This window comes from Oncorhynchus tshawytscha, linkage group LG24, assembly GCF_018296145.1.
Source record: "Oncorhynchus tshawytscha isolate Ot180627B linkage group LG24, Otsh_v2.0, whole genome shotgun sequence".
In the NCBI taxonomy this organism is placed as follows: Eukaryota; Metazoa; Chordata; class Actinopteri; order Salmoniformes; family Salmonidae; genus Oncorhynchus; species Oncorhynchus tshawytscha.
Window position 1 is genome coordinate 13190762 of NC_056452.1, and position 13468 is coordinate 13204229.

Below are 13468 nucleotides of genomic sequence, written 5' to 3' on the forward strand. Positions count from 1 at the left end.
TTCTCTGTCAGATTCAAAGAAATTCTAACTTCTCTCTCTCTCCTTCTCTCTCTCTCTCTCTATCTTCCACCCTCCTCAGATGAGCAGCAAGCGTTCCAGCAGTTTCCGACGAGCCATCGCCAATGGCCGCCGCACACTGCAGCGGGAGATCCTATTGGACGAGACGGGCCTGGGCGTGTACAAGCGCTTTGTGCGCTACGTGGCCTATGAGATCCTGCCCTGCGAGACAGACCGGCGCTGGTACTTCCACCAGAACAGCTTGTGTCCCCCTCCTGTCTTCATGGCCATCATTACCATCATCCAGGTGAGAGGTCTAAAATGACTGAGCTGCTCATTGTTAAGACCTTATTGCGTTGTGACCCACTCGAAGATGTTAGTATTGACTTATGACCTTTAAAATAAGCAGTACAATGTTTCTGGCATAAAAGATCTTTAGCTTGAGGAATGAGGAAATGGATGTGACCCAATAATGGGCACTGGGCAGTCTGGACACGGACCCACGCTTTGGTAAACAGTGGTTAAGGGTGCGTATATTCAATGCCAGACCTCAAAGGCAACACTGTCAAATTGGCTTTCATGTTCGGATTCTTGGATTCTTATCAGCAACTGATGTCGAACTGGGCAACCAAGCCAGTGGAATATTCTCTGGCCAGTTTAGTGATATTAATGGAACAATTTATTGACGGGAAAAAGAAGAAAACCACCAGACCACTTTAGCCCGGGTGGCCATGACTTGAATAGGCAATGCTATAAAGCCTGCTGCTACTCAACGAAGCCACAGCACTTCCTCTTCGAACTCACTGTCATTCTGAAGAAAGCCAAGTACTGTAAGTGCTCGTAAATGCTTCACAATGGCAGGGAACGGTCTGTAATGAAAATTTGGCTTTCGATAAAGACTATTTCCCGTTCATTTAAATGATGATTAATTGATCTATGAAAAGGAGCTAATGGAATCGGACCAGCTGTGTGTGTCTCTCTCTCGATGTGCATCGCCTTTCGGTGCCAATGGAAGTCTTCAACCAAACGCAAGGCCACAAAAAAATGAAAAGACAACATTCAGGGCATTTATTAGCTGAATCCCAATTGGCTCTCATAACAGAACTCTGTACTATGTGATCTAAATGAGTGTCTGAATGAAGAGACGTGGGTGTGAACCCAGCGTGTGTCGCCTCTCCCGTCAGATCGTTGTGTTCATGTGCTATGGCATCATGCTGAATAAGTGGGTACTGCAGACATACCAGCCAGACTTCATGAAGAGCTCCCTGGTGTACCACCCCAGACACCGCCTCCAGGTGTGGCGCTTCTTCAGCTACATGTTCATGCACGTTGGGTAAGAAACCACCCCACCTCATTCACTCACACACACACACACACACACACACACACACACACACACACACACACACACACACACACACACACACACACACACACACACACACACACACACACACACACACACACACACACACACACACAGTGCAAAGCAAAACGTAATTGATACTGCATTGACAGATAATAGACAGGATTGATGGATAGACGGTGATAGATGACTTCTGTAGATACCTTTGATGAAGTGTCTAGACCAAAGGAGCTGATTTAAAACACTATGCATTATTCCTTCGTCACAGTGTCCACTGTTCACTGTGTCTCTCAGGTTGGAACAGCTGGGATTCAACGCTCTTCTCCAGCTGATGATCGGCGTTCCCTTGGAGATGGTCCATGGCATCCTACGCATCAGTCTGCTCTACATGGCTGGTGTAGTGGCAGGTGAGTGTCACTGTGTTAGCATCATTGGTTGATGTGATACTATCGTGGGTTAATGTGTTAGCCATCGCTGTGTTAGCCATCGCTGCAGATAGTACCCTATTTTGGTACTTTGGTGTTTTAGTTTTGTGTTGGTGTGATGTTGTGGTCCCTTTGTGTATTAGTCTGTTCCCCGTGGCTGATAAGTTAGCCATAAAGGGTAAGTGTGCACTACTGTTCTCATCCAACACAGTGGCTTGTATAAGTGTTTTAGTATGTGCACTTCAAAGATGACGTACTGTCGTGGTCTGTTTGATCCTTTTGATATATGAGACCGACCGGCTCGATTCGGTCTTATGTAGCAAAACTTGTATTGGTGTTTTCTACATTGGATAAAAGTAGAGACTCATTGAACATTGTATATCATACACTACAGTTGAGGACTAATGGGAAAGTAATTCTGCTTTGAAAGTTTATCAACTTGTAACCCCACATTTGAGAAAATGTCCCTTGAATGTTTTGGTGTCCCTACTGGAGAGCTCTTCTTTGTCTACACCCATTCAGCATCGTTCACACGCTCTTAAGCCTTAGCTCCACCTGTCTCTTTAAGGATTCACGTGAGGCCATGTGCTAAACAGAGGGAGTACGGTAGTGTCGTAAACAACCAAAGATTTCAAGACTAAAGGCTGGTTTTTACTACGTCTATCCACATGTCTGTAGCTGTACAGCTGTCGCAGTGACATCAGGAACATTCTATTGTCGTCCGTCATCAAACTTGTCGTTGTCTTTATGAATAAGTATAAACACAAAAATGACAGGCTGCATGACATTAGCAGCCTGGTGGTCCAACATCGCATAACTGGTGTATTTTAACACCAACGAACCCATCTGTTTAAAAATTAATATAGTATATGTCAATCTAGCAAACCAGGCAATGTTTTGTTTTGTTTCTAGCGTGTTAGCTAGCTACAGTGCTGTGAAAAAGCATTTGCCCCTTTACAGTTTTCTCTACTTTTATTACAGAATGATCTTCAACCAAAACCTAATATTAGATAAATGGAACCTGAGTGAACAAATAACACATAATTATGTACTTGTTTAATTTATTTCATGGACAAAGTTATGCAACACCCAATGCCTCCGTGAAAAAGTGAATTGCCCCTTATACTCAATAACTGGTTGTGCCACCTTTATCTGCAATGACAGCAACTACAGTGCCTTGCGAAAGTATTCGGCAGCAATAGTATTCGACCTTTTGCCACAAAGTATTCGACCTTTTGCCACATTTCAGGCTTCAAACATAAAGATATAAAACTGTATTTTTTTGTGAAGAATCAACAACAAGTGGGACACAATCATGAAGTGGAACGACATTTATTGGATATTTCAAACTTTTTTAACAAATCAAAAACTGAAAAATTGGGCGTGCAAAATTATTCAGCCCCCTTAAGTTAATACATTGTAGCGCCACCTTTTGCTGCGATTACAGCTGTAAGTCGCTTGGGGTATGTCTCTATCAGTTTTGCACATCGAGAGACTGAAATTTTTCCCATTCCTCCTTGCAAAACAGCTCGAGCTCAGTGAGGTTGGATGGAGAGCATTTGTGAACAGCAGTTTTCAGTTCTTTCCACAGATTCTCGATTGGATTCAGGTCTGGACTTTGACTTGGCCATTCTAACACCTGGATATGTTTATTTTTGAACCATTCCATTGTAGATTTTGCTTTATGTTTTGGATCATTGTCTTGTTGGAAGACAAATCTCCGTCCCAGTCTCAGGTCTTTTGCAGACTCCATCAGGTTTTCTTCCAGAATGGTCCTGTATTTGGCTCCATCCATCTTCCCATCAATTTTAACCATCTTCCCTGTCCCTGCTGAAGAAAAGCAGGTCCAAACCATGATGCTGCCACCACCATGTTTGACAGTGGGGATTGTGTGTTCAGGGTGATGAGCTGTGTTGCTTTTACGCCAAACATAACGTTTTGCATTGTTGCCAAAAAGTTCAATTTTGGTTTCATCTGACCAGAGCACCTTCTTCCACATGTTTGGTGTGTCTCCCAGGTGGCTTGTGGCAAACTTTAAACAACACTTTTTATGGATATCTTTAAGAAATGGCTTTCTTCTTGCCACTTTTCCATAAAGGCCAGATTTGTGCAATATACGACTGATTGTTGTCCTATGGACAGAGTCTCCCACCTCAGCTGTAGATCTCTGCAGTTCATCCAGAGTGATCATGGGCCTCTTGGCTGCATCTCTGATCAGTCTTCTCCTTGTATGAGCTGAAAGTTTAGAGGGACGGCCAGGTCTTGGTAGATTTGCAGTGGTCTGATACTCCTTCCATTTCAATATTATCGCTTGCACAGTGCTCCTTGGGATGTTTAAAGCTTGGGAAATCTTTTTGTATCCAAATCCGGCTTTAAACTTCTTCACAACAGTATCTCGGACCTGCCTGGTGTGTTCCTTGTTCTTCATGATGCTCTCTGCGCTTTTAACGGACCTCTGAGACTATCACAGTGCAGGTGCATTTATACGGAGACTTGATTACACACAGGTGGATTGTATTTATCATCATTAGTCATTTAGGTCAACATTGGATCATTCAGAGATCCTCACTGAACTTCTGGAGAGAGTTTGCTGCACTGAAAGTAAAGGGGCTGAATAATTTTGCATGCCCAATTTTTCAGTTTTTGATTTGTTAAAAAAGTTTGAAATATCCAATAAATGTCGTTCCACTTCATGATTGTGTCCCACTTGTTGTTGATTCTTCACAAAAAAATACAGTTTTATATCTTTATGTTTGAAGCCTGAAATGTGGCAAAAGGTCGCAAAGTTCAAGGGGGCCGAATACTTTCGCAAGGCACTGTAAATGCTTCCTGTAGTTGTTGATCATTCCACTCTTGCATGCAGAACTGCTTTAACTCAGCAACTTTTGTGGGTTTTCCATGAACTACTCGTTTCAAGTCCTGCCACAACATTTCACTTGGGATTAAGTCTGGACTTTGACTAGGCCATTCCAAAACTTCAAATTTGTTGTTTTTTAGCCATTTTATGTAGACTTGATTGTGTGTTTTGGATCATTGTCTTGCTGCATGACCCAGCTGTACTTCAGCTTCAGCTCACAGACGGATGGCCTGATATTCTCCTGTAGAATTATCTGATACAGAGGATAATTCATGGTTCCGTCTATTAAGGCAAGTCATCCAGGTCCTGAGGCAGCAAAGCATCCTTCAACGATGGTGGAAGATTCTTAATGTGGAATGCAGTGTTTGGTTTTCGCCAGGCATAATGGCATGAGAACCTCATACCAACGGTCAAGCATGGTAGCTGGATTTTCTCCATCTCCTTAGTTGTCATACTCTGCTTTCACTGGACATTCCACTGATTTCAAAACGGGGTCCTCCAGAAAGCAGAGAGCAGCTATTCGGGATATCTTTCAAAAAAGCAGCGTTAGAAGGATTAGCTACCTACACATACCAAGCAGCTCATGTTAGAAAGAAGCATGCTCTATGGCAGACCAATCTGAAATAATCTCTCGGCATGTCCAGCCCATTCATTATCTCAGCCAATCATGGCTAGTGGGAAGTTTCCTGTCTTTTTCTGTGGTTTAACCAACTAGGCTCGTAATTTAACAATTTAATTCATATTTACAGATGGCATACAAGTTTGTTATTAAGGCACATGAAAGTTCACATGTTCCATTTCTGAAAGGCATTTCTGCATTTCTGCTGAAGTAGTGATGCAGGAATGTCCACAAAAACAGAACTGTAAAGTGTTGCCAAAAAAAAGATAAAATGTTCCATACATGTTAATTTCTGTTGTGCCTATGTTAAGCCAAGATAATCCATCCATCTGAAAGGTGTGGCATATTAAAAAGGTGATTAAACAGCAGATCATTACACAGGTGCACCTTGTGCTGGGGATAATGAAAAGCCACTCTAAAATGTGCAGTTTTGTCACACAACACAATGCTACTCCAACGTCGTTTTAGAGAATTTGGCAGTACGTCCAACCGGCCTCACAACCGCAGACCACGTGTAACCACGGCAGCCCAGGACCTCCACATCCGGCTTCTTTACCTGCGGGATTGTCTGAGAGCAGCCACCTGGACAGCTGATGAAACTGAGGAGTATTTCTGTCTACTACAAAGCTCTTTTGTGGAAAAAAAACATATTCTAATTTGCATGGCCTGGCTCCTCAGTGGGTGGGCCGGACTCCCAAGTGGGTGGGCCTATGCCCCTGCCCAGACATGTGAAATCCATAGATTAGGGCCTAATGAATTTATTTAAATTGACTGATTTCCTTATATGAACTGTAACTCAGTAAAATAGTTGAAATTGTTGCATGTTGGGTTTTAATTTTTGTTCAGTTACATAGCCTCTGTGAGTCCAGGTCACGTAACTGTGTACTTGAACCACTTGTTCAGAGCAGGAGCTGACTCACTTGAAGGACTGTTGACAACAAACTTCCTTTCTTTCCGTCCTCCTCATTGGCAGTGTGGAGATTGAGGCCTATGAATCCACTTTGATTCTGTGATGATGTGGTTTCCGCTGCCATATCCCACCCCCACTACTGCAGAAATCGTATCGACTCTGACGTGCAAAACTATTGTTTCCATAGCTCTATTTCATCTACATTCTGCATTATTTTGTTTTCTGACTTCGTAAGCCTAATTCCAATTTTGCAATATTCATAAATTTTGCTAGACCTGTATAATTTCACGGACTGTTTCTCAATTGTTTACTAAAAACATAAATTCTTTCACTACCCCAGTTTTCCTCCTAGCGTACAGATGTAGGATCTTAATTTGAGCCAGTTTGCTACAGCAGCAAAATAATCCATCAACAGGAAATATTAATTATTATGTGGGTTATAACTAATAGATATTTTTGTAGGGGTTGATTTATTTTTCGTAAGAGAAAATCAAGTCTGTAATTTCAAAGTGGAAATTCTAAACTTCAGAAGCCTTTTTTTAAACCTCAAATACACTGCACGTTTTATATTTCCTGCATTGTAGTAAAGTTCTCCAGCAACAGTGTGATCAAATTAAGATCCTACATCTGTAAGCTTGACTAAACGTCATTCAACTCCTTGTACTCACTGAAAATGACGCACGCACACACACACACACAGTACATGCTTATGAATTATTGGAGCTTTGATTTAAAAAAAAAAATGTATGATGACAGAATCGCAGAGAGGTGGAAAGAGAGAGCGAAAGCGAATGAGAGAAGCTGAGTAATGCAGGCTTTGTCTACCTGGTATTGGCATAAGAGCAGACGAGATTCTGGGATTTGAGATGCAGTCAAAACAAGAAGGAGGAGGAAAAGCAGTGCCAGACCTTTTGTGAAGCAGGTGGAGCAGTACCAGGGGAGTTTGGGGTTCATAGGCTCAGCCGGGGCTCAAAATCACAGGTTCAGGTAGGGTTATAAGGGGGGCTAATGATGAGAGGTACACGTACTAACAGGGGAGTTGTGAGAGAGCGAGGATCGACTTCCAGGTGAGAGGTCAATGGGGCCAACCGCCGCAGCTCTAGGCACAGGGGGAGGGTAATAAAGACACGGAGCCCCGAGCCCTCTTGCCTTCGGCTAACATTTTACATGAAAATAACAGGCAGACATCAAACAGGGGGAGGGGAGAGGGGGTGGTGACGCTCCGTCTGGAGTTTTAGTGCGGCTTATTTAATGGCAGACACGATATAGCAAGCCTTAAAGCTTTATGCTGTTGGAATACATTTTCTGTGATATGAAGTTTGAGTTTGGGCCGAGCAGCAGCCCCCATTAACATACCGTAGGCGATCGTAACAATACATTTTCTACTGTGGTTTCCATGGGTTATTCCAATATGTCTATCTTTTGTGAAGTTAATGCATACCTCAAGGAGAACAACCCTGTGACGTTGAGTCTTCTTTGCATTCAAGTCTCTGTTTTTTCCCAGAAATCTCCTCTCTTTGATTGTTTGTGAATTATATAAAAGTTGCCCAGGGATACAGATTACTGGAACTCAGTTTGTAGCCTCATGTTTATATTCATGTTTTGTCTTGCTTATGAGTTCAATCGTGTCAGAATGTGTTTGTTTTTCTTGGAGAGCAGTAGACCTCACAGGGTTTAGTCGTGCTCTGTGATTACATCCTCACAGACCTTCAGCAGGTAGTGTGTGTGTGTTCGCGCGCGGTACACAAGTTAAAGGAAGTCGATTATACACAGTAAACATGTCCAATCTTATAGTTATTTTCAGGTTTCTCTTTTGAGTAAATATACCATCAGTTCTTCATTAAATTATGTGGAGGATGATGAAGCCTTGCTAATCCATGAAAGCTGCACTGCGTGCCTGTTTTCAGTATCCACCAGAACATAGCCTAATTAATTAATTATTGTAATAGAAGGTCACTGCACAAAGCCTTGTATTTCCAAGTGTAAATACGCTTATACTTTCATTAGTGTGTGTGCATGAGTGTGTGGGTGTTGACCGAAAAGCAGTGGACTTTGTAGGCCCATAGGGACCAGTGGCGGCTGGTGACCTGAACAATTTAGGAGGATGGGAGACCCACGGTATAGGTGCAGACCGCACGGAGACGACAAAGCCCATTTCAAAATCGTTCATGGCAAATTATTTTATAACCTTAAACACTTAACAAAGACATTTAGAGTAAAATATGATGGGGAACGGGAATGAGAGGCCTACTTACAGTGTTGGGAAGTGATCACAGCAGTGACTGAATGAGGGTATGAGGCATGAGTGGAGCTGTTTAGAGACTTGACTTCAGTGCAGGGCAGGCTCATCGTGGTTGGATGGTGCTGGAGAACAGCGCCACACTTCCACTGAGGGCAGGACAGGATTTAACTGGGAAGTCAAAATGCAAGAACACAACACAGTTAGACAAAAAAAGCTAAGAATGAGTTTGTTCAAGCCAGGATTAAAAACACATTGATGTGTATGTGTAATAATGTGATTGTGTTAGTGTATATGATTGACTCAACATAAAGTAATGAGAGAACATTGACAGGGTTTCTTACAGTGCTTGGAGATGAAGGTCAGGTCATATCAGGAGAGAGTGGACATCCCTTCTTAATCAGGGAACGGGAGGGGACTGTAAATATAAATAGCAGATCCATTCCATTAGAGCAGCACCATCATAGGTTTGGGCAACACGTTTCTCCATGAAGTTAAACTCAGACATCTCAGACTTGACAAAGTAAAACATAGACTGCGCATTCAAAGTAGCCAAATAAATGTTCCAGAATAAAGCCACATCGTCCACATAACAGACACTAACTAAGAACTGCGAGCGACAAGCTGATGTCTGGGATTCATCCATTTGCCATGCGAGAAAATGTGCTGCGCCAACCTCTCTTTTAATCTCACTTGCAATGGAAGCTATCAAATCATCCTGAATTGATTTTGACTGTAACAGAGACGCAGGAAGCAGGTGCAGTCAGTGAGTTCAATAGGAACGACCAGAGTGAATACAGAACCATGAACATGAAAACAGGAAACAATACTACCTAATGGGTGATGCAACGGAGTGCTAGATAAAGGGGAAGTCATCAGGGAGTGATGGAGTCCAGGTGTGCCTCATGATGGGGCGCAGATGTGCGTAATGATGGTTGCCAGGTGTGCATAATGATGGGTTGCCAGGACCGGTGGTTAGTAGACCGGCGACTTCGAGCTCTGGAGTGGGGGACCGGAAGTAGACGTGACATCGACATCCCAGAGAAGACAGTAGATACTTCCATGGCCCGAGCAGCCGCACACAAGCCTAAGATCACCATGCGTAATGCCAAGCGTCTGCTGGTGTGGTGTAAAGCTCACCGCCATTGGACTCTGGAGCAGTGGAAATGCGTTCTCTGGAGTGATGAATCATGCTTCACCATCTGGCAGTCAGACGGACGAATCTGGGTTTAGCGAATGCCAGGAGAACACTACCAGCCCCAATGCATAGTGCCAGCTGTAAAGTTTGGTGGAGGAGGAATCATGATTTGGGGCTGTTTTTCATAGTTTGGGCTAGACCCCTTAGTTCCAGTAAAAGGAAATCTTAACACTACAGCATACAATGACATTCTGGACGATTCAATGCTTCCTACAGTTTAGGGAAGTCCCTTTCCTGTTTCAGCATGACAATGCCCCTCGTGCACAAAGCGAGGTCCATACAGAAATGGTTTGTCGAGATTGGTGTGGAAGAACTTGACAGGCACAGAGCCCTGACCTCAACCTCATCGTACACCTTTGGGATGAATTTTAACGCCGACTGCAAGCCAGGCAGTCGGCGTTCAATTGCCCAACATCAGTGCCCGACCTCACTGATGCTCTTGTGGCTGAATGGAAGCAGCAATGTTGTGGCTTGTGGCTGAAGTCCCTGCAACTCCATATTAATGTCCATGATTTTGGAATGAGTTGTTCGACAAACAAGGGTCCATATACTTTTGGTATGTGGTGTATGTGGAAAAATCCATACTGTAGCTCCGATATCAACATATTCATTCAAACAACAATAAGAAATATGGCTTTGCAGTAATGCTGATTCTCAATTCGAATAATGGTTTCAATCCATCATTGAGTTCTCTCTTAATGGGTTTGATTCAGGAGCATTCTGTTGGGCATCCAGTTGTCATTGTGATAAAAACCTGAGATGGGGCTGAATCAATTTTTTTGTTTTCTCTGTTCTTCACTTTTGTAGAAATCGCTATGATATTTCCACAAACCACCTTGTATTGTTTTGAGAAAATATTCACATTTCTTTGCAAGGGACCCGTGTGGGTTGACAAGTCATTGTCAATTTTGCCTCATAGTTCCATCATGTCATGGATACACATTAAATTAAGGAGTCCACATTGTATTTCCCAAAGGGGAAATTTAAGGCATAGAAATTTGATGCTACATGATATGAGATGGATTAGCTATCCTTTGTATTTGAAATATATTTATTTTAATCAGAATACAATGTTAGAATCTTGGCCCTCTTTAATCTCTTCCCAGGAAGTTGATTTGTATGAGTGTTGTTGTGGATACCTGGTATGGCTGTCGTGTTACAGAGGATTCCTGATCAGACAGTTATTTTCCCTTTTGTGAGGCCCAATGTGGGAAAAGTTTAAGCCAAGCCTTTAGAGAGAGGGAAAGGGAGAACGAGAGCACAGTGGAAGAGTAGAGGAGAGAAGAGGGTGCAGAGAACACAAGGCTAGATAAATCACCTCGGGTGCCAGGGAGAGGTGACTCAGGGCGTGACTCGGACACCCTGACACTGAGGCTCTGACTCCAGGTGGAAGGATATTTAATATTCACTGTGGTCTGATTTGAGAGAGAGGAGACACTCTTTTGGCTTATGTAGTTGTCAATATGGCTTTGCTTCTGCTAGTTGAGTCACTTGCTTTATTATACGTTTGGTTCTGGGAATTTATGAATGGTGTTCTACACTACACAGTACATTAGTAGTATAGCCTGTACTGAGCTCTGTTTAACCTGTATTTTTTATAAACCCTGGTGCTGCATTAAGCCCCTGGCCTTGTGTGTAGTTCTGTGGCTGTGAGCCCCTCGATGTAGTCTCCCGGTGGCAGGGTAGTGTGAATCTACATCCAGGAAGCAGGCAGGGTGACCTTGGAGCGGTGCAGTGGGTGGCTGGTTGGTTCATTGGCTGCCGGTGTGATTATGGTAATCCCCCAGCCCTTCTCCATGGGGCCCTTCTCACCATCAACCCCACCACACAATGTGGCACCATCCAGGCTCACTTCCTCTCCCAGTCTTCCCCCTGCGGCCTCACTGGTAATGATACCAATGATAACGGATGGCTTTAGTGTAGTGCAAGTTGTTCAACCTCATCCGAGGATCCTGGAAGTGTGGGGGAGTCGCCCATCTCATTCATGCTTGGTTGTAATGCAGCAACACCCTCCTGGGTGATGCACGGGGGGCATTTTGTGCCAGAATTGTTTCTGAAGTGTTGTGGTTGTCCCAAATAATTACTTTATATTCTATTTCTGTTGGTTGTTCAGTCTAGTCCAGTTACATTCTGTTTGTTTCCATTGGACACTGAACAGTGGCTCCATAACCTTGAGCAAAGCACAGGACTGTATTTCATGGATGTTTTCTTGGCAATCTTTAAAAAAAATTGGAATCATTTTCTCCCAAGGTCATTTGTTGTGTCTGTTTGCTGAAAAGTAGCCGTGACTGAGAACGACATTGGTTGTGACCAGAATCTACACTCTCAGGGAAAAAGGAGCTATCTATAACCTAAAAGGATTCTTCGGCTGTCCCTGTAGGAGAACCCTTTGAAGAAGCCTTTTTGGTTCCAGGTAGAACCCTTCTCCCATGGGGACAACCGAATAACCTTTTTGGAACCATTTTTTAAAACAGTGTTTTCAAACACATACCAGTAGCCACTCATACTTATCAGCACAGGCATTCACACACACCCAGAGACACAAACAGTACAAGCAAACGCCATAGTATACACCACACTTACACTCTCATTTGCTTATGCCCCCCACCCGCCCCTCTTTCTATCTCTCTCAATCTCTCAGAAACACACAAACACACGTGCACACCACACCCAGAGGTGAGATGTGATTATCTGGCCTCTGGCACCCGGTGCTGTGTTGAATGGTCTCTTCTCTCAGCAGCTCTGAGGATGTGACTGCTGGAGACTATTGATTTTTCTCGATGCCCCCTGTGCTTCCGGGAAACATAAATATTATCATTTTTTTCCCCAGCCTGACAAATTTGGACTGGGTAGAACGCTGCCTGTGATAGAATTAACCCAATCTCCGAGGAGACCAAGGGCAAGGTGTCTTTGGACCGGGTGTTTTAGCACAGCGCAAATGTTCTGCATTTTATATCTCTCTGTGGGATGATTTGAAGCGCTGCTCTCGCATCGCACTCATGTTGTTATTGCTGTTTTTGTTTTTATAGAGTAGCGTTTAAGGAACCCTCTGATTATGTGGAACTCCGTGTTTAGACTGGGCTGTTGTGTTGCTTGTATATGGAGCTTAAATGTTGTCTCTGTCTGGCTAATATGACCAGACATGCACTCACTGACACACACGCTCACACAAGCTCAAAACCACACGCAGATACACTCCCGCTCACACACATCCACCCCACACATCGACTCCATGACTGCTTCTACTGGACTCCTATTTATTATTACTACACAATGACTATTTATTATTACTATACAATGACTATTTATTATTACTACACAATTACTATTTATTATTATTACAATGACTATTTATTATTACTACACAATGACTATTTATTATTATTACAATGACTATTTATTATTACTACACAATTACTATTTATTATTACTATACAATGACTATTTATTATTACTACACAATGACTATTTATTATTACTACACAATGACTATATTATTACTACACAATTACTATTTATTATTACTACACAAGGACTATTTATTATTACTATACAATGACTATATATTATTACTACACAATGACTATTTATTATTACTACACAATGACTATTTATTATTACTACACAATGACTACTTATTATTACTACACAATGACTATTTATTATTATTACACAATGACTATATATTATTACTAAACAATGACTATTTATTATTACTACACAATGACTAATTATTATTACTGCGCAATATATTTCACAACTCCCCGTGTAAATATCCTACTTCGTCTGAGCGCCTTCTTGTGTTATATTGGAGCTACATTTGATCCTATTTTTATTAATTGAGTTTGTATTGTTAT

General features: G+C 42.5%; 1 protein-coding gene across 2 annotated transcripts in view; it reads left to right on the top strand.

The window, feature by feature from the left end:
- The window catches only part of rhbdl1 (rhomboid, veinlet-like 1 (Drosophila)), a 52636-nt gene that overhangs the window by 23629 nt on the left and 15539 nt on the right, over positions 1 to 13468 (top strand). For both annotated transcript variants that reach the window (XM_042305337.1, XM_042305338.1), the window contains 3 exons: positions 80 to 304; positions 1182 to 1330; positions 1658 to 1770. In XM_042305337.1, coding sequence (XP_042161271.1) covers positions 80 to 304; positions 1182 to 1330; positions 1658 to 1770 — 487 coding nt within the window. The remainder of the gene's footprint in view (positions 1 to 79; positions 305 to 1181; positions 1331 to 1657; positions 1771 to 13468) is intronic.